Source organism: Podarcis vaucheri, assembly GCF_965113315.1.
Source record: "Podarcis vaucheri genome assembly, chromosome: W".
Lineage (NCBI taxonomy): Eukaryota > Metazoa > Chordata > Lepidosauria > Squamata > Lacertidae > Podarcis > Podarcis vaucheri.
In genome coordinates, this window is record NC_138757.1 from 27,096,306 (window position 1) to 27,122,350 (window position 26,045).

At 46.6% G+C, this 26,045-nt stretch overlaps 1 protein-coding gene across 6 annotated transcripts in view; it reads right to left on the bottom strand.

The window, feature by feature from the left end:
* Positions 1-26,045, bottom strand: part of LOC309523367 (far upstream element-binding protein 3-like) — a 388,935-nt gene that overhangs the window by 187,806 nt on the left and 175,084 nt on the right. For all 6 annotated transcript variants that reach the window (XM_082207141.1, XM_082207142.1, XM_082207139.1 and 3 more), the window contains 3 exons: positions 10,478-10,640; positions 4,989-5,087; positions 2,957-3,061 (listed from right to left, as the gene is read on the bottom strand). In XM_082207141.1, the coding sequence (XP_082063267.1) occupies positions 2,957-3,061; positions 4,989-5,087; positions 10,478-10,640 (367 nt within the window). The remainder of the gene's footprint in view (positions 1-2,956; positions 3,062-4,988; positions 5,088-10,477; positions 10,641-26,045) is intronic.

A 26,045-nucleotide genomic window follows, 5' to 3' on the forward strand; every position in this document is an offset into this window, starting at 1 on the left:
CGAATGAAAGATATGACATTGAAATTGTTTAATGTGCTTTAAATGGTCTCTGCTTTGTTTTATTTGTCTTATGTGTTAGTGTTTTGTAGTGTTTTTGTATTGTGTTGTTTTTCGTTTGTTTTTCGTTTTTTGTTTTTTGTTTGTAGTGTTTAAATTTTTGGAAACTCAATAAATATAATTTTTTAAAAAACAAACAAACAGAAATCATCACATTCCTAGCCACTCTTTTCACTCATATAGGCAATACCGGCTGCATCCCAAGGGACTGGGGCACAGCCATAGTCGTTCCATTCTATAAAAAAGGCAACAGAGGGGATCCATCACCTTATTAAGTGTAATTAGCAAACTCTATACAAAGCACCTGCTGGAAAAATTCACAGAGTGGCTAGATGATAAAGACATTCTGGCAGCAGAACAAGTGGGATTTAGACCCGGCAGGTCCACGCTAGATCACTGCCTAACGTTACAACACCTTATAGAAAAATATAACTCAGGAGGGCAGGCCTCACTATATGCAGCCTTTGTTGATCTAAAAGCAGCCTTTGACTCAGTTCCCAGAACCAGACTCTGGGACAAGCTTTGGCCCACTACCATTGATAGAAGGCTACTATATTTAATTCAGGTAGTACATTCAAATACGGCCCTTAGAGTCAGGTGCAGCCGGCTAGGGCATTTAACAGATCCCATCAAAACATTTAAGGGTGTTAGGCAAGGATGCCTTTTGGCCCCTTTATTATTTAATTTTTATTTAAATAACTTGGTAACCACTCTCCATAACCTTGACTTCCACCCTCCGAAGTTAGCAAACCGGCATATCACGGCTCTGCTTTATTCAGACGATGCGGTAATACTATCCAGAACCCCCTTAGGGCTTAGGAGAGCACTAAGAAAACTAGCTGCCTATTGTGAGATGGAATGCCTCAAAATAAATTATCAGAAGACCAAAATTATTGCTTTTGGGAAAAAACCAAAGCTCAGAAACTGGAAACGTCAAGGCCAAAATTTACAACAAATCTCGAACTATAAATATTTAGGAATGGTGGTCCAGGCATCAGGATCCAACAAAATTCATATTAACTCAAATGAGTGTGCCGGAGAAAGATCTTCAAATGCTATCCTTACATTTTTTAGAACTCAAGGGGGTTTTTATGTCCCCACGGCACTAAAATTATATAAAGCCAAAACATTGGCACAGCTCCTTTACGGATCCTTTCTGGGCCCGCCTCCCTCCTCGTTCATTCCCATTGAAAGAGTGCAATCCAAACTCCTCAGAGCCAGTCTGGCTGGCAGACAGCAGTCTTAAACACTCTTCAGAAACTGGGCCCTGCTCCCCAAACCCTCATAACTATGGGCCTGGGCCAAGCTAGATCCGTGGTTAGGCAAAGAATCATGGACACAGAGAGACAACAGGACTGTATAAGGGTCCCCAATTATAAAATCATAGAAAACGGGAGATATGTAGCCACTCCAGCAACATATCTATTTTTCCTTGCATCCAGAAATGCAAGAAGGGCTTTCACTCTTTCTAGAAGCTCGGCCTTGCCCTCATCAGTTCTGGAAGGCTCCTATAGAAGCGTCTCGTACTCACAGAGACTTTGCGCCTGCCCATTAGGGGAAATAAGGAAGCCCCAAACATATATATATTTAGATGTCCTTTTTATGCTGAGATTCGTAGAGACACCATTGATCCTTTGCTGAAGAGGCTTGCCAATCTTTCAGACAAGTCTAACCTTAATTGTCTCCACTTAGGTAGGCAAAGATCACAAAATGACCTGGCTGGTAGTCAGATTCTGCGCCCAGATTTGTAGGCACAGATCATCCTCTAGAATTAAATAGCTTACTAGGAAAAAGCTGAAGTCACCCTTTAGGGCACCTCAGGGTCAATTTTTATGGTAGCCCAAATCTCAGTTGTACAGGTGTATGTACGTATATATCTCAATTTTAACTCATGAGCTATTGCTGCAATCTGCTCTAATTGTATATTTCATCTTTATGAACGCTGTTTTTATTGTGTTGTGTGAGCTGGTCTTTGACCATAATAAATTATCTATTAGCAGGCTTTCACTTAGCCCTGCACGGTAAATAGCTATCAAGGAATCATGATCCCACGCTAGCTCCTTCGACAGCAAACTGAACTATGTACTGTACTCCATTACTGAGTTAGACCCCTGCTTCAGCTTAATTAGCTTTAATGTATTTGCAGGTTTCTGCTGCGGGTCTTGGGACATGGAATAGAGATGAGCCATAAAACTGTTCAACCGCAACAAAAAGGGTATTGATTAATTAGTAAGGTAATCACCCAGCATCTGGCGGCTCCTTCCAGAAGATTAATAACTAAAACCACACGCTCCTGGTCTGACAAAAAGTCATCTTGCCTCACCTTCAAAAACATTTCCATGTTCGCTTTCAATCCAAGCAACTCAGAGGTCTGTCCATTGAACTTCAATGGGGGAATCGGGGTGTGTGTGTGTGTCTCATTGACCGTCTCTGGGTTTCTCCCACCATCCTGGCCATTTCTGCATGTTGAGAGTTGACGGCCATTGTTAATTGTTCTACGTGTCCTCTCAGCGTTAAATTTTGTTATAAAAGGCATTGAAATTGCTACTTTCAGTTATCAGTCTTGGCAGGCTGCACCCTGGCAGCTCCTGCCCTGTTTGTCATGATTTATGACTTAACTGGCAATTAAAGAGGACTTGGGACAATCTGTCAGGGTACTGTCAGCGGCTCCAGGCTGGTTGCCCAGGAAAGCATCATTTTAAATAAATTAGTAATTACTTCAGCCTCCTAAAGCTGTGCAAATATGCACAATATGCATGTATGCATGTATAAATCAATAAATAAAATAATATAAAACCATCTCTCAACTTCACTTTTTTCCCTAGGGAGAAGATTCCTGTATTACAGGGAATTGGACTAATGTCCCTTTGGGTCTATAACATATAAGATAAATCCACACCTCTATGCTGCCTCCGCCCATTCTGGAAGTGAATTCGTTGCGTATGCCCCTGAAGTCTGCCTGGTCTTTCTCTCGAATGATCTCCAGTACCATCTCTCTTGCTTGCTGTTCAAATGCAGAAGGAGGAAAACAGGTTGATGACTAGTTTTGTTAGATCCCCACACAAAAAATTATCCTTGCCTCTTCAGGGAGCATAATACTACTTGCACCTCCTGCGGTCTCCAGCAACAGGTATTAGAAGCATACTGCCTCTGACAGCGGAAGTAGAACATAGCTGCTGGAGTTAGGCAGGCCCAAGGTTCTCCAACAAGCTTCATGGCTGGGGTGGGGAGTGTTTTGAACCTGGGGCTCCCCTCACCTAAGAATATATGAAGAGCTGTGCTGGATTAGGCCAATGGCCCATCTGGTCCAGCACCCTCACAGTAGCCAACCAGATGCTTGTGGATGCCTGCAAGGAGAACCCAAGCATAAGAGCATTCTCCTCTCCTGCTGTTGCCAGCAACTGGTAACTCCTTGCCCAACACTTTTATCCAGCACACCACACTGGGTCTCTTTCGACTGTATTGCAATTTCAGGAAGAGCCAACCACCTGTCTCCTTGATCCTTGCCCATCCTGGCTAATAAAGGCAAGCCAGGAAGGGCTGGGCGATGGGCTCTGCGGGGTGCTGAATGCTTCCCTCTGTGAGGGAGACTTCCCAGACCCGCTGAAAGAGGCGGTCATTAAGCTGCTTCTTAAAAAAACATCTTTAGACCTGGCCAATATGGCCAACTATCGCCCAGCCTCAAATCTTCCGATCTTGGGCAAGGTGATTGAGCGGGTGGTTGCTGAACAACTCCAGACACGCCTGGAAGAAACGGACCATTTGGATCCCTTCCAGTCGGGATTCAGGCCTCATCATGGGACTGAAACTACCTTGGTCGTGTTGGTTGATGATCTCCGGTAGGCTAGGGACAAAGGTGAAAGCTGCTTCCTAGTTCTGCTGGATCTCTCAGCGGCGTTCGATACCATCGACCATAGCATCCTTCTGGACCGTCTAGAGGGGCTGGGAACTGGGGGCACTGTTATACAGTGGTTCCGCTCCTTCCTCCTGGGCTGTGTCCAGAAAGTGGTGGTGGGGGATGAGTGTTCAGACCCTTGGGCTCTCACTTGTGGGGTGCCTCAGGGTTCTGTCCTCTCCCCCATGCTTTTTAATATCTATATGAAGTTGCTGGGAGAGATCATGAGAGGGTTTGGGCTGGGTGTTCATCAGTATGCTGATGATACCCAGCTCTACCTCTCTTTTAAATTAGAACCGGTGAGGGGGCGGTGAAGGTCCAGTGTGAGTGTCTGGAGGCAGTTGGAGGATGGATGGCGGCTAACAGATTGAGGTTGAATCCTGACAAGACAGAAGTACTGTTCTTGGGGGACAGGGAGCGGGTGGGTGTGGGGGACTCCTTGGTCCTGAATGGGGCAACTGTGCCCTTGAAGGAGCAGGTGTGCAGCCTGGGAGTCATTTTGGATTCACAGCTGTCCATGGAGGCACAGGTCAAATCTGTGTCCAGGGCAGCTGCCTATCAGCTCCATCTGGCACACAGGCTGAGACCCTACCTGCCCGCAGACTGTCTCACCAGAGTGGTGCATGCTCTGCTTATCTCCCGCTTGGACTACTGCAACACGCTGAGTGTTGAGCAATAAAATTTAATTGCTGCCAATTAACTTGCCCACTTCTAATTTACAGCTTCAGATAACGGCTGGCAGGGCTTTTCTGGCAGCCTGACAACACCCCTCCTCACCAGCAGCGCAAGGATTTGCACTGGTTTCCTTTCCCTTCCTTGACCAAACTCTATTTGAGTGGGTTACCAATGTAAAGGTGTGTGGCAGATGCAAATGGGAAAAAGGACTGCTTGGCCCATATGCTTGAGGTCCTCCACCCTGCCACCATCATTGTGTACATGTGAGAGAGAGACAGACCGACAGCAGTCCAACTGTGCCATTATTGCGAATCCTCCTAATGTTCTATCAGCATAATGGCAAATCCTCTTCGATACATACCTGTACTTTAAAAACGTCTCCAGTAATCCGGAGAGGTTTATCTACTCCAGTTGGCAAAGGACCGTCTTGGATCATAATCATTTTCACGCCTGTTCGTTCCTGCAAAAGTGCCAATGGCAGTGCAATGGGGAGAGAAAAGAGAAAATGCCACAAAAAATAAATGGAAATGCCAAAACAGACAGAAAGGCTATGAAAATGGTGGGGAGTGGGGGTGGAAAAAAGCAGGGATAAGCAATAGGAACTCCCCTGGAGCTTTGGACTTTCATGTAGTTACCGTAAGTGACATGGCTTGGCCAGCTTTTCCTGATAACTCCATAAGCAGAAGGCAAGTGACAGTAAAATGAAAAGGGGGGTGGGGTGGGGAGAGAGGAAGAAGCAGGCAAGGAATTTTTGCTCTACCTTTTGCTCTACCACCCTCTCCCACTTTCACTTTGCATTTAAATGCTTGTGCTCATGGTGCATTCATATAATTGTGTATCAATCACGTATTGTTTTTGACTAAAAGCCGTTACAAAACCTGCAAATCCAATAAAACCTATTAAGAAAGATCCAGAAATAAGCAACCATTTACAATAAATCAAATTAATCAATCCCCTGCACAATCTACAGGATTGCCTTTTATGGGACTAGCACAAATACTTTTAGCGGCTTTTGCAAATAAGGCTGTTTTATATGTAACAAGTGGGTCACAGTCAGATAACAGCCAACATATTTTCACTTCAGGGGTCTGTCCCTGTAGCAGTGCCAACATCTGTTCCAAAAATCTCTTTCTGGGATTTTGATAGAGCTGACAATGGGGTATGTAATGGGGAAGGTCTTCTACTTCACCTACCCCACAAATACAGAATCTTAAATGTCTTGGAGCTTTCCTATATCTTCCATCTAAGACTGATGTGGGTATTGTTTGAAAGCGGAGAGCTGTAAAAGCAGTTATTAGGGAGGCAAAGGTAAGTGTCTGCAAATATTGGGCTCTGGTGCGGTTAGATTTCAGCAAATGATACCAATGGGAGAATTTTGAGATATAGATTAAAGATAAATCTTGCTCATTATCCTGCTTATAGATCCAATTCCTGAGCAGTCTTTTAACTCATGGGAATACAAAAATGTCTTGTCAGGTTTTTTGAGACTAGCAAATCTTGTGCTAGCTTGGCCCAACCACCCTTCTGCCATTGGTCTTCCAGGCAGTGTCTAGGCAAACGGTCCTCTGACATATCCGGGACCTTTTTATACTACGAAAGAGCAGCCATCTCCGCCCTAGCTTTTACAGACACCACGCCTGTCTCTGTCCTGAGGAAAGCAGCCAGGGTACCTGGAGGTACTGCCAGCACACATTCTGGCACACTCCCAGGTCTTTCAGGTTGTTGTGATTTATCCCCCCAATTTCAATACCATACTGCATTTGAGCTACTAGTTTCCCTAAATAGATTTTTAGGGCTGGAATTACCAGCCTGCCACCTTTAGAATAAAAAAAAGTCAGTATAGCATAGGCTGACTTCTGTACTGTTGCTATTATGTTTTGTAGCTGAGGTTTTCATGATTTTTTCTCATCAAAGGAGGGAACCTGATCTACTTTGTTGACACCTAAATTTCAATTAAACTTAGGGGTGCGTTTGCCAAAGATAGTCACCTTTGATTCTGTGTAATTTATTCTGAGTTTCTCTGATGGGCAAAACTTGTTTAGTTTTTTCAGGCTTCTCCTCATCCCTATTCTATTCAAAGATAGTAATACAATATTATCTACATATATCAGAATTGCTGTTTTATGATTCCCAATTGAAGGAGGAAATTGATCAGGGTGGTTTAACTTTGTTACAATATTATTAATATAGAGGTTAAATAAGAGTGGTGCTAGCAGAAAACCTTGTCTGACTCCTTTATTAGTACTGATTTCCTTCGTCAACCTTCCATCTGTACTGATCCTTAGCCTTATGGTTGTATTAGTATGTAACTCCGGTATTAGGAGTACAGTCAAACCTTGGTTCTTGAATGGCTCCATTTTTAAACATTTCGGTTCCTGAAAGCCAAAAATCCAGAAGTAAATGCTCCAGTTTTCTAACATTTCTTGGAACTCGAATGTCCAACGTGGCTTCCACCTGAGTGCAAGAAGCTCTTGAAACCGATCAGTTGTCAAAAGTTTCCAAGTCAAATGGTCTGCCGGAATGGATTACATTCAACAACTGAGGTTTGACTGTAACAAACTTTTGTAAATGTTAGTCCTTGCAAGTTTACCCCACAGAAGATTCCTATTAATTGTATCAAATGCTGATACGTCAATAAACGTAGCAAAAAGCCGTTTGGAAGGAAAACTAGTGTATTTATAGATTAGATGATGCAATACAAAAAATTGATTGTACTGTGGCCCTTCCTAAACCCAGCTTGTTCCTGATGCAATATATTGTTTTCTTCCACCCAACTTGTCAGTTTGTGAAGAAGGTAGTGGCTATATATCTTAGAGCTGATATCCAATAAGCTAATAGGCCGATAGTTCTGGGGGCTATGCTTATCACCTTTCTTGTTGATTGGAATGATTACACTCTGCTTCCAGCCCTCAGGGAAAGTGCTAGTACAGTTTATATACAAAAATAATTTTGCTAGGAGAAGAGACCACCAATCAGAGTTGTTCTTCAAAACCTCTGATGGGATCATGTCCTCTCCAGGAGCTTTATCATTCACTAAAGCACCTATAAGATCGCTTACTACTTGTTCTGAGACTGGGGGCCATTCTGGTAACAACATTAACCAGTCCTGAGTAGTAGTTGGTCCATTAGGACAGCTGTCACAATCACTTTCAAAGATATTGCTGAAGTAAATACACCAGGTATTAGCAGAGATGCAAGCATCTAACATAGGATTAAAACCTGTGTCTGAGATCAAATTTCAGAAATGTCTATCATTTCTATCCAAGGGGGCCATTCCCAACTCTTTCCACTGAATAATCATGAATGACCTCCTCTCCCCTTAGTAGTCCCTTATAATCTGAATGATAAAAAGCCAAAGTTTCCAAATTACCGTATTTTTCGCTATATAGGACACACTTTGTCCCCTCCAAAAATGAAGGGGAAATGTGTGTGCGTCCTATGGAGCGAATGCAAGCTTTCGCTGAAGCCTGGAGAGCGAGAGGGGTCGGTGTGCACCGACCCCTCTCGCTCTCCAGGCTTCAGGCAGCTATCCACAAGCCTTCGGAGCCCGGCGGGAGTTCCCGAAGGCTTGCGGGAAGCAGCCTGCAGCCCGGGGAGCGCAGCGCCAACTCCCGCTGCGCTCCCCGGGCTTCAGGCAGCTATCCGCAAACCTTTTATTTTTATTTTTTAATTACCATATTATTTGGCCATTCTTTTTCTACATGTTTATCTTTTTCAACGTTTTCAATGCTCTCAACATTTGGATTTAAAAATTCATAAGGACATAATTAGATTTTTGTGGTTTGCTGACTTGGTGGATTAGCCTAATTGGTGGCAAGAAGATAAGTTTTTATTTTTCTTCAACAATAAGAATTTAAGATTTTGCCTGAAATACTGCCTGTCATTTGGGCTCAAGCCTACCCATGCATTAAAGTCACCACACACAATTAGGACTGCCTTAGGATACATTGTCTTGCAATATATTAGGGCCACTTCTAATTCATCCCAGAAGAGTCTTCAGCTCCCGAATTTATCAGGTGGACAGAATACACTCAAACAAGTATTCATAGAATTAGAAGGGACGCCCAACAGGCATCCAGTTCAACACCCTATAATGCAGGAATTAGATAAAATTGGTGGGTGGGGCAGGGACAACTTTGCCAACACAAACACATCCTGCAATCAAGTGCACACCTCTATTGGCTATGATAATCACTTTGGTGAGGCAGGCACCTATGGGCTCCAGGGAAGGTTGCTGGGGGGGGGGAGCTTTGCCACCCACAAGCATATCCAATTCAAAGTGCTGTCACTAACCTATAAAGCTTTACTTATAAAAAATATTTATAGACACTGCTGTCATTATATATGCAGTTTAGAGAAATAAAACAATGTTATAGAATAAAAACTATATTAGAAAATTAAAAAGACATCAAGTAACCAATGCAGAAGGATGCATTCTTAATTGGCTGCATAAGGCTTGGCAAAATAGAAAGGTTTGCAGCAGGCAGTTAAAAGTTGGTACAGACGGTGCCAATCTCTGTTGGGTTGGAAAAGCATTCCATAAGACTGAGCCAATTACACTCAAGGCTCGATTTCTCATCAAATGAGCCTCATAAACTTGGGGAATGACCAATGATGCTCATACAGATGATCTCGGTGATCAAGCTAGGATAGAAGGGTTCAGGCGACCACTCAAGTTCCATAAACCTAAGTTGTTCAGTGCTTTTTAAATTAATATATTATCTGGCTCAGGACTTTAATACTTCAAGGATCACCTCTCCCCATATGAACTGACCCAGAATCGTCATCTGAGGCTTTTCTTCATGTGCCCTCTTCACAGGAGGTCTAGACAGTGGTAGTATGAGAATGGTGCCTTTTCAGTGGTGGCTCCCTGCTTGTAGAAATGATCTCCCCAAGGAGATTTGCCTAGCACCATCATTATATACCTTTAGGTGCCAGGCAAAAACATTTCTTCTTCTGTCAGGACTTGACTTCTAAATTATCTGTGGACTAGGTAGAATGTTTTAATCCTGCCCTTTAAAAAATAGGATTGTCTTAGATTTTTGTTTTGTTTTATGCCGTCTTTAAAGGGTTTGCTTACTTATGTGGCTTTGAGTTACTTTTGTAAAGAAAAAAATACTGTGTTTAATAAAATATATATTGATGACCCCTCTGAAGAAAGAGACCCAAAGGCACTTCTGGAGCAATTCCATGGAAATGCAGACCAGCCACTGGCAACAGACTCTCACTTCATGAAGGAAGGGCTCTAAAGCTTTACAAGAAAGGCAGTGTTTGCTTGCACCCAATCCCAGACTCGGGGCACTTCATGGTCTGGTGCAGCGTGGAAACTTTTGCCTTCTGTTCTAAGAGTTCAAGTTTTCTGAGGCTTTGTTGGCTAAAACAAGCAAAGCAACCCAAAAGCTCCCCAAATGAGATATGTACATTCCTCCTAAACAAGGAGAGCAGGGGAGGATGACTCTAGAAAATGATAAGTGCCAAAGGGGGTCCATCTAGTCCAGCATACTGTCTCACAGTGGCCAACCAGGTGCCCCAGCAGGAAGCCTGAAAGAAGAAACCAAGTGCAACAGCAACTCTCTTGCCCTGTGGTTTCCAGCAACTGGTATTCAGAAGCCTGCTGCCTCCAACCATGGAGGCAGAATATAAGAAGAGCCTTGCTGGATCAGGCCAAGGGCCCATCTAGTCCCGCCTCCTGTACTCACAGTGGTCAAGTAGATGTTCAATATGGGAAGCCCATAAGCACAACATGACTGCAACAGCAACATTTTCCCCACTTGCAATTGCCAGGACCACTGTAACTAGTAAACACTGACTCCTCCTCCATGCACCTGTCTGAAGCCACATCACACCCACCTGTAGCTGCTTGATTGTTTCTCCACCTTTGCCAATGACGAGGCCCACTTTGGATGCTGGGATAAGGATCTCTTGGATCGTGCTGTTGCCATCCATGTCACTGTGGAAGCCAGGACCAACCCGACAGCGGTCCACGATCTGCCCCAGTAGCCGCTTTGCTTGTCTTTGGAAGAGGTGGAAAGGGAGAGAACAAAAGGGGGGGAAATAATAATAACCACCTCAAGGCAAACAGCTATTACACTGTACACACTCCCATCTTGCTGGGTATAACCGTTTGGGGGGGGGCAGGGTGGAATACCATGAGAATGCAGGAAGTTTGAGGGGTGGGATAAGCATGAAAAGAGAAAGGATAAAAAATAGAATAGTTTTAGATCAGACACCCCCCTATCAGACATACCCCGTTTTGACTTAGGAGTTGGGAAGAGGGGGAAAGGAGGTCACAAAGTCCAACTAACTTCTCAAAACACTTCATTTTCACTGCAGTGGCTTCTCCTACCTGACACAAACCATTAACTTGCCTGCTTGTAGCTCAAGTGGTAGAATCTACCTTGCATGCAGAAAGTGCCAGGTTCAATCCTGGCATCTCCAGGAACGTCTGAGAGACATGTCCTACCTGAAAGGTTAAAGAGCCATTGCCATTCAGTGTAGAGTAGACAATACTGAGCTAGATAGAGGAATGGTCTGACTCAGTATGAGGCAGTTTCCTGTGTTCAACCCCTAGTGCTCACACTCCTTGTGGGACAGGTTAGCCACCTGTGAACTATTAACTACAGTTGCAATCAAAATTATTGAACCCCATTGCAAATCAGGTTTATTATCAAAATTTACAGACTTTCAGCTGTTTGCAATGAGTAAATCAAACAATCAAACAAAAACAATTGAAATAGCTCAACAAAACAGATGCTTCAAGTGGTTCCCCCAAATTCAGCTGAAATTGCAACTTTTGACAATAAACTTGATTTGCAATGGGGATTCAATAATTCCGATTGCAAACTGTACTTTGTATTAATGCGACCTTAAGTAATAAAGGTATGGCTTCCAATATATACAAAATTCTACTTAGTAAAGTTTCAGGCTCTTCCCAGGGGCTATGATCAGTGTGGGAGAGTGATCTGTGCCTTCGGATAGAGGAACAAGTATAGGAAGCAATATGGTCTAACCCTCACTTAAAACTATCTCTAAGAATACAGGAAGCCACATTGAAGACACTATTAAGATGGCATTGGAATCTACTCTGTCTATCCAGAGTTGGCAAAAGGCTATTCCAATTTATGTTGGCGGGGCTGTGGACACACTGGAACATTGCTCCACATGTGGTGGAACTGTTGCATAGTTCAATCCTGGATCCAAACTTTTGATACCATTTCCATCATCACCTGACAGATACTTCCCCCAGACCCAGCTCTGGCACTCCTTTCCTGTCATGATTTTGCTCCATATTGCACTCCATGTATAATTAATAATAATAATAATAATAAATTTTATTTATATCCCGCCCTCCCCAGCCGAAGCCGGGCTCAGGGCGGCTAACAACAATAAAACAGTACAAAGGTACAACATAAACAACATTCTAAAATCATTCATTATAAAAATTAATTAATTCAAGCCACTAGCAACCATTGGGCCAGAGCTCTGCGAAGATTGCCGAGGGAGGGAGTCAGGCTGTGCCCTGGCCAAAGGCCTGGTGGAACAGCTCTGTCTTGCAGGCCCTGCGGAAGGATGTCAAGTCCCGCAGGGCCCTGGTCTCTTGTGACAGAGTGTTCCACCAGATCGGAGCCACAGCCGAAAAAGCCCTGGCTCTAGTTGAGGCCAGCCTAACTTCTCTGTGGCCTGGGACCTTCAAGATGTTTTTATTTGAAGACCGTAGGTTTCTCTGTGGGGCATACCAGGAGAGGCGGTCCCGTAGGTACGAGGGTCCTAAGCCATATAGGGCTTTAAAGGTTAAAACCAGCACCTTAAACCTGATCCTGTACTCCACCGGGAGCCAGTGCAGCTGGTATAGCACCGGGTGAATGTGATCTCGCAGCGAAGACCTCGTAAGGAGTCTCGCTGCAGCATTCTGCACCCGCTGGAGTTTCTGGGTCAGTCTCAAGGGCAGCCCCACGTAGAGCGAGTTACAATAATCCAGTCTGGAGGTGACCGTCGCGTGGATCACAGTGGCTAGGTCAGGGCGAGAGAGGTAAGGAGCCAACTGCTTAGCTTGGCGGAGATGGAAAAATGCCGCCTTTGTTATAGCTGCAATCTGCGCCTCCATGGAAAGGGAGGTGTCGAAGATTACACCCAAACTCTTAACGGACGGTGCTGGCACTAATTGCGCCCCCGCAAGAGATGGGAGTTGCCCCCCCAATCCCATATCGCCCCGTCCCAGCCACAGGACCTCTGTCTTCGAAGGATTTAGCTTCAACCGGCTCCCACGTAACCATCCAGCCACAGCTTCCAAACATCTGGTCAGTGTGTCTGGGGCCGAGTCAGGATGGCCATCCATCAACAGATAGAGTTGGGTGTCATCGGCATACTGATGACAACCCAGCCCAAAACTCCGAACAAGCTGGGCGAGGGGGCGCATAAAGATGTTGAAAAGCATCGGGGAGAGTATCGCGCCCTGAGGTACTCCACACACCAAGGAGTGGCGCGATGACAATTCCCCCCCAAGCGCCACCCTCTGTCCCCGACCAGAGAGAAACGAGCGCAGCCATTGAAGGACTGTGCCCTGGATCCCCACGTCGGTAAGGCGGTGGTCCAAAAGTTCGTGATCGACCATGTCGAAAGCTGCTGATAGATCTAGAAGAATCAGCAGCCCTGACCCGCCTCGATCCAGCTGTCTACGAAGGTCATCTGTTAGGGCGACCAGAGCCGTCTCGGTCCCATGACCAGCGCGGAAGCCAGACTGGAATGGATCTAGAGTAAAAACAAACACATTGAAGGGTTCCCAAAAAGTAGGCCAGAGGCAATCAGCTTCATTCAGCAAAGTTTACTGAAGGTAAATGAGCATAACAGTTCAAATCTATAAACTCAGGATTGGCATAGTCTCTTAGCAAAAATCCAGTTGCATTAAAAAAGCTTAAACTTACTGTCAGGGAACTGACATTGGAGCCAGAGGCGGAGGGAAGGCTCCCAAGTGATGCTGGAGAGGGACCCAGCAGGGAGAGAGGCAGCTCATCAGCTGGGGAAGGTAATCAGCGCAACACCAGGGACAAAGGGGGGCAGATGGGGGAATCGGCGAGAGGGCTCCAGGACTCCTCGCCGGACACCAGCGGGGAGAGCACGGGTCCTCCGCTACCCACACCCTCCCTGCGCAGAAGACTTCCGCGCAGGGAGAGTAGGAGGAGACTTGGCGTCAAACAGCTTTTATGCTGGAAAAGGTTTAAGAAACGCCCACTGACGGGACTTCTGGGTTAGCGCGATTGGCTAATGGCGGATTCCCTCCGAGCTCCGGAGGGAATCGGCTTCGTGGAAGACGGGTCCTGCCGCGGCGGCGGCGCGGGGACCCTTAGAAACCACAGGCGCAGAAGCCTGTGGACTTGGTGACTCGGTGGGCACCATTTGCGCCCTCCCCGACCCACGAAGAAGCCTTTTTAAAGGCTGCGGAGTGGGTGACGGAGAGTGGCGCGGTGCTGTGAGTAGACTGCTTCTTCTACGGAGTGAAGCCGCGAGCCATGGCCGGAGAGCGTTGACTTCTTCCTTTGAACATTTTGACTGCAAAAGTAACAACCCGTGAGTAGTACGGAAATTGGACTTAAAAATCCTATTTTTAAATTCGGCACGACCGGGGGATGCGTTAAAAGGAAGTCCGCCCCCCGTCTTGTAGACAATTTAAAGCAAGGACCGGATAACTAAGGTCGAAAGACCATCTTTCTCTTTGTGAGACAAAAGTTTCTAATTCCATGATTTGGCAGTATAAGCATTTTGCTGGAGGATAAAATCTGATTTTAAGGAGCTGATGTGCAGCCCCCCGGGATCCGGGAGCGATACGTGAGAGAGCCTGTTGAGGAGATACAAAGACTTTGACAGCTGTCAAAAGAGCTGTCAAAGTTAGAAAAATCTGCTTTTGTTATTTCTGCTGGTTATTTTTGATACAACTGACTTTAAGTCGCTTGAAAATAAAGAAAAAATAAAAACAAAGTAATCAGACTGTTGGAAAAAGAATACTAAGTAACCAGAACCCCTCTAGAGGGGGTTCTGAGACATTACAATGGCTGCAGATGGAAAATTACAGGCTGAGCTGGAAAGAACATTCTTTCTCTTGGGAAAATTACAAGATCAGAGTGAAGCTCTGGCCACAGATGTTATGACCTTGAATTCCGAAGTAAATAATCTTGTTGATGGTGCCAAGGACTTTACTCAAGAAAATCTTGCAGCGGAACAAGAAGAGATATGGGCAGACTCAGAGGAGTGGGAAGGAGAAGCTGAAACGTTGCAGGTGAAAAAAGACAACCAGAGGCCTGAAAAAATGGATTACAAAGGAAACAAGACCTGGATGATGAAAATTTGGCTTGAATTTGAGAATGACTGGAGAGATCCCCCTACGGGGAGATCGGAAGATCTATGGATTACAAATTTGATCAAGGTGAAAGTTGGAGCTTTTGGGACATTTGGACTTAAAAGGAATAAGAAATATGATTTGGGCTCCACTTTTGACTACGGAGGTCTGGTTGGAAGAAACGTAGACCCCATCGGGACAGAGCTTCTCCGAGACTTGATGTTTACCATAAAGGACTACCAACAAAACAGGCAGAGAGGGACTGAAAGAGATTTAAGGGCCTCGGACGTGAGGGATCCGGGCTGAGAGCCGATGGATTGATGGATATTCTTTGGGGATCGAAACCGAAAAAGGGGGGGGGCGAGAGTTTTGGAACCCAAAGGGTCTATAATTATATGTTGTTTTTTGTTATTTTGTTTTGTAAATATGATAAAAATTGGGAAATTCGTGGAAGGGAAACGGGGTCAACCTTAGAAAAATATGTAAAGGGTGTGTATTTTGGTTTAATTGAGGTGTATAAGTTAAATTTGGTTAATTAAGAAGAAGTAAGTAAAATAGTAATAAGGTAAAAGTTGGAGATAAGAACTTGCTGAGTTAATCATTGGAGTTGGGATGCAGGAAGGGGAGGTGTGGGGAAGTCAGGGAAAGTGGTTAAGAAATTAGGGATTTGAAATTACATGTGTTTGTTTTTGTGTTTGTATGTCTGTGTTGTGTATTGTTTGTGTTTGTATAAATTGTGAAAACCCAATAAAAATTTATTTTAAAAAAAACAACCCGGAAGGACGTGCAGAGGTTCCTAGGGTTCAGCAACTTCTACAGGAAGTTCATCAAGAACTTCACCCACTTGACAGCGCCCATCACAAATTGTCTCAGTAGCAAAAGGAAGTTCATCTGGATAGAGGGGGCCCAGCAATCCTTTGAAAGACTGAAGAAGGCGTTCGCTTCGGAAGAGCAGCTCCTGCACGTTGATCTGGAGAAACCCATGAGGATAGAGACCGATGCGTCCGACAGAGCCATTGGGGCGGTTCTTTTGCAGCCAGGGAGGAGCAAGCAGGAATGGAAACCGTGTGCCTTTTTCTCGAGAAAGCTGAGCAAGTCGGAGCAAAACTATACTGTGTATGACCGCGAACTGCTTGCGATCTATGCGGCGTTTTGTCGATGGCGACATCTGCTAATAGGGGCACAGCACAAGATCCAGGTTTGTACAGATCACAAGAACTTGGAATACTGGAGGACCGCACGAGTACTCAACCAGAGACAGATTCGATGGGCACAGGAGTTCTCCAAGTTTTCCTTCGAAATCCGATACGTGCCAGGAGAGGAAAACGTAAGAGCAGATGCTCTCTCCCGGAAGCCGGAGTACATGGAAGGAGAGGGACCGCCGGAGATACGACACATGATCCACGAGGACCGATGGGTGTGGGGGGGGGACCTTGGTGGGGAAACGAGAACTGGCCGGGCTTACTAGAAACGACGTGTTCGCACAAACTAAAATCCGGGAACTCCGAGACGGAAGAGAAAACCAAGGGGGTTTTGAGGAAAAGGAAGGGGTGCTGTACTATAAGGGGGCGCTGTATGTACCGGGGGAGACCCTGAGGGGGAAGGTACTCAAACAACTCAACGACAACCCCACAGCTGGGCACTTTGGACAGCACAAAACCATGATGCTCGTCACCAGGCAGTTCTGGTGGCCAAGGGTGAGGGAGGATGTACGGGAATATGTACGGGGGTGTGACCGCTGCCAAAGGGCAAAGGGGGAGCGGGCTGCCCCCGCAGGATTACTGGAACCCTTACCCACGCCGGGAAAACCCTGGGAGGTGGTGTCCATTGATTTTATGACCGATTTGCCCAAGTCCCGGGGGAAGACAGCGGTCATGGTAGTAGTCGATCTACTGACAAAGATGTGCCATTTCATAGCTTGCTCACATGCAGTGACCGCTGAGGAGACAGCCAAGTTGTTTGTGGATCACATCTTCAGGTTGCATGGGGCTCCCTCGAGGGTAATTTCGGATCGCGGGAAACAATTTACTTCCCGGTTCTGGAGGAAGCTCATGAGCTTGCTGCAGGTAGAGGTGAGCTTCTCGACGGCAAGACATCCGGAAACCAACGGGCAAGCAGAAAGAGTGAACAGTATACTCCAGCAATACCTACGCTGCTACGTCAGCGAGAGGCAGAACGATTGGGTAGAGAAACTAGCGCTGGCTGAATTTGCGTACAATAACGCTGAACATGTGTCCACGGGAATGAGCCCGTTCATGGCCAGTTATGGGTGTCACCCTAGGGCCTTCCCGGGGAGTGGGGAGGAAGGGTGGAGCGTACCTGCGGCAGAGCAGTTTGTGGAAGAAATGGAGGTCCTGCACCAGCAACTTAAGATGAACTTGGAACGGGCCAAGGAAATTTACAAGAGGCAGGCAGACAACCCCCGTAGGGAAGGGGAGACCATACAGGTGGGAGACCGGGTGTGGTTGTCAACCCAAGGGTTACCCTTTAAGGGGGGGTGCAAGAAGTTGCAGCCAAGGCGGCTGGGACCGTTTGAGGTAACACAGCAGGTGAACCCCGTGGCATTCAAGCTCAAGTTGCCTGACAGCATGAAGATACACCCGGTGTTCCATAGGTCCCTACTCTCACCGTACAGGGAGGGGCGGGAATTCCCGGGGCGAGAGGGAGAAGTCACCACACACCCGCAGATAGAAGAGAGGGAACACTACAACCTGGCCACGGAAATACTCGATTCAAGGTGGCGAGGACGCCAGGTGGAGTACTTGGTAGCTTGGGAGGGAGAACCTGGGTCAGAAAATACGTGGGTTCCCGCGGAGGCAATCAATGACGGGTATCTTGTGGAGGAATTCCACCGCCTGTTCCCAGACAAACCCAAACCACTAGCGAGATTCTGGGAGGAGCAATTTGGAACCACAGACGATGAAGAGGAGTTTGTGGGTTTCTCTGCCTCCGAAGAGGAGGGAGGAGAGGCTTCGGAGGAAGAAGTATCAGACTGGGAGGCCCACCCCGCGGGAAGGGATCAGAGCAGGTGGGAAGCGGGTTTTGAATCCTCAGAGGATGGCGACAGCTCCTTCCGGGGGTTCCCCGCATCGTCGGCCGAAGAAAGGGACGAAGTTGGATCAAAAGGTCGGGCCGGGGGTGGAGGGGGTCCTGGGGGGGAGCTGGATGTCAGGGAACTGACATCGGAGCCAGAGGCGGAGGGAAGGCTCCCAAGTGATGCTGGAGAGGGACCAAGCAGGGAGAGAGGCAGCTCATCAGCTGGGGAAGGTAATCAGCGCAACACCAGGGACAAAGGGGGGCAGATGGGGGAATCGGTGAGAGGGCTCCAGGACTCCTCGCCGGACACCAGCGGGGAGAGCACGGGTCCTCCGCTACCCACACCCTCCCTGCACAGAATATTTCTGCGCAGGGAGAGTAGGAGGAGACTTGGCATCAAACAGCTTTTATGCTGGAAAAGGTTTAAGAAACGCCCACTGACGGATTTTGCTAGCGACTGAGGCAGCCACGAAGTGAAGGGCTGTCCAGACAGACAAGGTTTAACAAGGCAACATAGCCAGGAGTGGCGGCAACTTACGCACAAGCAACCCCTATATTCCTTACACTTACAATAAGACTAAAACTTAGCACTTAAGCATACTATGTACAGAACACCACACCATAAGGAAAAAGAGACAGAATGACCTTGACAAAAAGAGATAACACAACCAGTCTGAACCAGTTCAGCTTCTCTGAAGGAATAACCCAAACATCAGGAACCTTCTGCTTGTTTCTAGGCATAATAGAAAGCTCACTTGTCAGCTAGAATCTTCCGGCTTGTATCACACAGAGAAGCCTCCCAACCCATCTTGAAACAACTAAAATAGGAAAGATCTTAAAACTTTAAACCAATACTTTCTATGCCAAAAAATGCAAGCCTGACATATCCTTGGAGTGTGGGACCAACCCATTTATCATGCATAAATCTCTTGTGCTTATGCTTCTTGCCGCAGCCAGATTGACACTGGCTGCCCATTGGAAGTCCAAATCATCTTCGTCCCAAGAAGAGTGGCTAACAAAAGTATGGGACACTGAATTGTCAGAGCACCTGACAAATAAATGGAGAGACCTTAATGGTTCATCAAAAATGGATCTTTTTTACTTGATATGGTATAAGTTTTTCTCCTATGCTAACTCAATTTAACAGCCCAATAAACCCACTGCTCTACACAGACAAGTATGTGGAGAGGTTTTATTGAGAACTGAATTGACCCGCTTTTTCTTCTCATATGCAACAATTGGATGCAGCACTGTATTTTCAGTAGTTTCTCTGTATCTGTGTTTAATTTTTCTACTTTCACATTTATTTTTACTCGCCATATCCACCATTTTTATTGTATTCTGTATGCGTTTATGCCTATACACTTTAAATTATTTTAAAAAGAGAGGGAGAGAAAGATGTCATGGCTAAAGTCTTTGAGGGCAGAAACTGGAAAGTGCTAAAAAATTCTAGAAGATTCTGGAAGACTCTAGAAGGTTCCTTTCTGATGAAAATATTATTCTGACTATTCTCAAGGTCACGTTGAGCCAGGAGAGATAAATTCCTGCACTCAGTGAGCTGCTCTCTTTCTCTGTCTTTTACTTTCATTTGTACCTGTATGTCTGAAGCTATTTTCTGAGGTTTTTGTAGCAAGCCTTTGCCTTTTAGTAAATGTTTTTCTTTTGGACTTTTGAATCTGCGTGCTTTTGTTTATTTATTACAAGACACTGTCCGTCAAAAGAGATATGTGGGGGTCTTCTCTCATTAATACTGCAACTTGAAGACGGTAAGCAACACCAGAATGTTCCGGAACTCTTTATTCTCTTGATCAAGTTGCTGCGTAAGTGAGTGAAGACCCTGGGTCTCCCCCTCAAGCCCCCTAGGTGTTTCTCCCATTGTTTACCTTGCCAATGCTCCAGTGCAAATGAAAGAGGACCTTGGGGAGGGTGAGGAGGGGGTTAGTGACAAGCAAAGTAAATAAATGAGAACATAAGAAGAGCCTGCTGGATCAAACCAAAAGCGGCCCATCTCATACAGCATCCCATTCTCACCTTGGCCACTCAGATGCCCCAGTGGGAAACCTGCAAGCAGGACCCAAGCACAAGAGCACTCCCCACTCCTGTGGTTTCTAGCAACTGGTATTCAGAAGCATTTCTGCCTCAGACCATTGAGACAGAGAGGACAACCATCAATAGACTTCTCTGTGGATTTTTCAAATCCTCTTTTAAAGCCATCCAAGTTGGTGGCCATTACTGTCTCCTGCAGAAAGAGTTCCATAGCTTAACTATGCACTGCATGGAAGGACTTCCTTTTATTTGTCCTGAATCTTCCAACATTTACCTTTGTAAGGCATCTACAAGTTCCAGTGTTATGAGAGAGGGAGAAAAACTCTCTATGCATTTTCTCCATGTCATGCACAATTTTGAAAACCAGCTTCTAGAAATAAAAACTGAGGCTCTCTCATTGGCTAAGCACTTATAATTGCAGTATGGATGTCCTTTAGCTCAGCTATATATCAGCTAACTCCGCTGCTGGGGCCATGAAATCATTCAAGACACTGACTGGCTGCAACTACACTTAAGAGCTGTGATCAAAAACACCGCCACAAAAAGGTTGACGGAATTTTCCAACTGGTTTGACTTTGAGTGCAAACAGGCAAAGACACCTGAAGAGAGCTTACTGTAAATATAGAACCTCCAAGTCTCTTCTTCTATTTACTGCATATGTCTCTCTTAGATAGAAGTATAAACAACTAATAAAATGGAAAAGACAGAAAGCCAAAAGAAACGCCTGGCACAGCTTAATAAAGGCCTCGCATGACAAGGACAGATCCTGCTTCTGGCATACCATATCAGGCCTCCTGGAGCATGAGCGCAATGGGCCAATTTGAACTATTGAACCCCAAGAATGGATGCAGTACTATCACTCACTTTTTCAAGACCAGGATGCTCAGCCTAATCACCAAACAGTATCTCCATAAAAATTACCAGCTTGGCCCCCAGTATCTATAACTGAGGTAAAAAAACTAATTACGCAGCTAAAAACAATAAAGCCCCAGGCACTGATCATTTGCCCCCGGAACTTCTGAAGTTCAATATTGACTGGTGGGCACCTGTTTGCAGCAATATTCTCTCATATTGATTCATCTGGTCTACTGGGTCATTGCAGTAATCATCCCAATATTCAAAAAGGGCCCTACATCAGATCCGACTAGCTATAGGTCTATCAGAAGTGCCTGGCGTGCTCTGGTCCATGGGGTCACGAAGAGTCGGACACGACTAAATGACTAAACAACAACAATATGCAAAGCATCTCCATAACAAACTAACCTACTGGATTGATGCTGAGGCTATCCTTGCTGAAGAGCAAGCAGGATTCAGGCAAGGCAGATCTACTATAGACCATTGCTTTGTCCTAGCCCATCTCATAGATAAGTACGCCAAGTAATCACACGGTGTGCTGTATGCAGATTTTATTGGTATGAAAGCTGCTTTTGACTCAATTTCAAGAGCAAGACTATGGGCTAAGTTGAACACCTCAAGCACAGACAAAAGATTATTATACCTGATCAACTGCCTTTGTAAAGACACTGTGCTGAAAGTACGCTGCTCTACAACAGTCAACTTACAGGATCTGTACCAGCTACAAAGGGAGTTAAGCAAGGATGCATTCTAGCCCCAGCACTGTTCAACCTATACATAAACAACATGGTTCAGTGTCTAACATCTCCAGAGTTCCATGCCCCTAAGCTGGCCTCAAAACCAATCTCTATACTATTACATGCTGACGATGCGGTCCTCTTATCCCAAGCAAAAGTAGGCCTAAAAAACCGGTAAGAGAATTTTCAGTGTATTGCCAGAGAGAACACCTGGCCATGAATTATCAGAAAACCAAAGTTATGGTTTTCTCAAGAAGCTATAGGCCCCACAGTTGGCGTATGGAAAATCAGCCAATCGAACAGGTCAAAGCTTTCAAACATTTGGGCCTTATCTTCCAGTCCATGGGGTCATGGGGAGCACACTAAAAATGTGCAAAAGAAAAAGCATCCCAAAGTGCCAAAAATCTGACACGGTTTTTCCATACAAAGGGTGGCAAACACATACTCTCAGTCCTAGAAGTCTTCCAGACTAAACCCCTAGCACAACTATTATACGGGGGTCAGATTTGGACTGGTAACCACCTTGGTACTTTGGAAGCTGTTCAATCAAAGTTCTTAAGGCAGATTTTTTCTCCATCACTGCGAATGGAGGCAAGTTCCCCCTCAGTAGAAGTACGGACTTGGCAAAGAAGTTTTAACTTCTGGCTCCAGCTAAACTCAAATCCCCCCGGTTTATTATCCTTAGTACTTCAAGACTACCACAAAAGTGTCTGGCTTAAAACCATCTACCAAAAACTCCACTCTTGCGGCCTATCCCCACAACACCTACTCACTATGGGCCTAACCAAAGCAAACATACTAATTTGTCAACATCTAAAAGATATCGAGCATCAGAACAACCTGGCCACTATAAGGAAATTCTGCCCATGGTATTGTCAATTTCCATCTACCCAATTTGATTCTCTGGCTCCATACCTGTACAAACTAGCTATCCCAAAATACAGACATGCTTTCACACTCGCAAGACTGAATGTTTTGCCATCTGCTGTACTTGAGGGCCGATTCCAAAAGATCCCGCATGAGAAACGCCTTTGCCCCTGTGGAGACGGTAGCACCGAAACAGTGGCACACATCCTCCTGTCTTGCACTCTCTACAAAGACCTGAGGAACGAGATCATCACCCCAATCGTACTGACCATCCCAGGATGCACAACTACTGCCACAGTGTCCTTTCTCCTGTCAGACCAAACAGAGCAGATAACAGCAAAGGTTGCTAGGTTCTTAGCAGGGGCAATTAGAATAAGGGCCACTATCTGACCATTGATTCAAGACCCTAAACTGTGCTTTTATACTAAATTTCCTTTCTTCTGTGTATATTCGGCTAACACGAATAAAGTTTCTATCTATCTATCTATCTATCTATGACTGCTGCTGCTGCCGCCACTGTGAGTGTTGGGGAAGGCTGCTCCCGCCTCAGGCTAATTCCACCAGGCCTAGGGGGCGGGGCCCAGACTCACCACCGCCACAGCTTTAAGAGGCCTCATTCAGGCCCTGGGACACTGCTGCTGCTGCTGCCACTGTGAGTGTTGGGGAAGGCCGCTCCCTCCTGCAGGCCAACTCCATCAAGCCTAGGGGGCGGGGCCCACACTCACCACCACCACAGCTTAAGGACACTGGTGCTGCTGCAGCAAATGCTAATTTTTTAAAATATATTTTAAAGTGTTTTAAATGTGTTTTTACTTTTTACTTTGTTGTACCATCGTGAACGGTGGTTTTTATTCATGTATTTTTGTTTTGTTCTGGTTTGGGGTTGGATGTTGAGTGGGGTGGGGATTGGTTTTGTTTTGGTATAATTGTTTCTGGTTTGTTTTGTTTTTCTATTTTGTAAATGGAGGCTAGTATGAGGCTTGGGATTGCTACCGTGGAGAGGCGAGGGAGGTATGGCGGTGGGGGCAGATGTCACAGGCGAAGGGGATCGAGATACGGATATGCTCGTACCCCTTCCAATCTGCGCCCCATCCCGAGGGACGAGGGTAGGGTGAGCAAGGATTACTCACCTCCGTCACTGGTGTTGTGCAATGCCAGGTCTATAGGCAACAAAACCGCCACCCTGTGAGATTTCTTTACCTCGCAGGGGGTCGACCTGGCTTGTGTGACGGAGACCTGGGTGCGCGAAGGGGAAACTGTTACCTTACGAGAGATGGCGCCCCCGGGTTTCTCCGTCCTCCACCAGTCGCGGACTGCGGGCCAGGGGGAAGGGGTGGCATTATTAATCTGGGAAGATTGTTCTTTCAGGGCTCTACCATCGCCATCGATCCCTGGCATTGAATGTGTTGGCCTAGTGTGGGGCTCCGAGGTGAGCTTGGCTGTCTGTCTGGTGTACCGGCCACCTAGTGCACCAGCAGCCACCCTGTCAGGCCTGCTGGAGGCGGTGGCCGGCTGGGCCTTGGAGTTCCCTAACCTATTGGTATTGGGGGACGTCAACATCCATGCTGATGCCGCTCCCTCCTCACAGGCTCTGGACCTGATGTCTTCCATGGCGACACTAGGGCTCTCCCAGTTTGTTTCGGGCCCCACACATCAAGCAGGCCACACGCTGGATTTGATCTTTGGCGTCGGTATAGATGTGATCATGTTTCCTTCGATGAAGGTGCCATGGTCTGATCACTACGCTCTGAAAGCCAGGATTGACTTTCCATCCCCACCCTGCTTAGGTGGCGAGCCTATTTGGGCTCGCCCGCAGAGGCTGATGGACTCTGATAGATTCCGTCAAGCCTTGCGGGACCTTGCTCCCCCTGGCGACTCATTGACAGAGCTTGTTGAGGGCTGGAATATCCAGCTCCTGGCAGCCATCAATGAGATTGCACCTAAGGGCCCTCTGCAACCCCGCAGAAACCGGGCTCCCTGGTTTACCGAGGAGCTCCGGAAAATGAAGCGGGACCTTAGACGGCTAGAGCGAGTACAGCGGGGTGCCCGTGACGGAGCTTCAAGAACATCTTACAGGGTTTTTATGAAAACCTACGAGATGGCAGTGATTGCCGCTAAGAAGTCTTACTTCTCGGCCTCCATTGCATCCGCTAGCTCTCGCCCAGCGCAATTATTTAGTATAATTAGGACTTTAACGTCCCTCGAGGGACAGCCAAATTTAAATAACAATTTGACACACAGCTGTGAGGCATTTGCGAGCTTTTTTGCGGAGAAGGTCCTGTTGCTCTGACATGACCTCCCTGCCAATTTGGATACAATAACAGAACTGGAGGCCCCTTGACTGTCCTTGGGTCCAGTATTGGACCACTTTGACCGGATATCCCCAGCCGATGTGGACAGACTCCTCCGAGCTGGAAAACCCACCACCTGTCCTCTCGACCCGTGCCCGTCTTGGCTGACTGGAGCATGTTCAGACGAGGTGCGAGCCCCCCTGGGGGATATCATCGATTTGTCCCTTGGCACCGGGATATTCCCAGGGGAAGTGAAGGAGGCAGTGGTGCGCCCACTCTTAAAGAAAACATAATTAGATCCCTTAGATCTATCCAATTACCGCCCGGTTACGAATCTTCCATTCCTGGGTAAGGTGATTGAGAGAGCGGTTGCTGAACAGCTTGGCGGGTTTCTGGATGAAACATCAGCTCTGGATCCATTCCAGTCCGGCTTCCACGCTGGTCATGGGACTGAGACGGCTCTGGTCGCCCTAACAGATGATCTCCGCAGACAGCTGGATCGAGGCGGGTCGGGGCTGCTGATTCTTTTAGACCTGTCAGCAGCCTTTGACATCATCAATCACGAACTCCTGGACCATCGCCTTGCCGACGTGGGGATCCAGGGCACAGTCCTTCAATGGCTGCGCTCGTTTCTCTCTGGTCGGGGACAGAGGGTGGCGCTTGGGGGGGAATTGTCATCGTGCCACTCCTTGGTGTGTGGAGTGCCTCAGGGTGCAATACTCTCCCCGATGCTTTTTAACACGGGACGGGACGATATGGGATTGAGGGGGCAACTCCAATCTCTTGTGGGGGTGCAATTAGTGCCAGCACCGTCCGTTAAGAGTTTGGGTGTAATCTTTGATACCTCCCTCTCTATGGAGGCGCAGATTACAGCTATAACAAAGGCGGCATTTTTTCATCTCCGCCAAGCTAAGCAGTTGGATCCTTATCTCTCTCACCATGACCTATCCACTGTGATCCATGCGACGGTCACCTCCAGACTGGATTATTGTAACTCTCTCTACGTGGGGCTGCCCTTGAGACTGACCCAGAAACTCCAGCGGGTGCAGAATGCCGCGGCGAGACTCCTTACGGGGTCTTCACTGCGAGATCACATTCACCCGGTGCTATACCAGCTGCACTGGCTCCCGGTGGAGTACAGGATCAGGTTTAAGGTGCTGGTTTTAACCTTTAAAGCCCTATACGGCTTAGGACCCTCGTACCTACGGGACCGCCTCTCCTGGTATGTCCCACAGAGGAACTTACGGTCTTCAAAT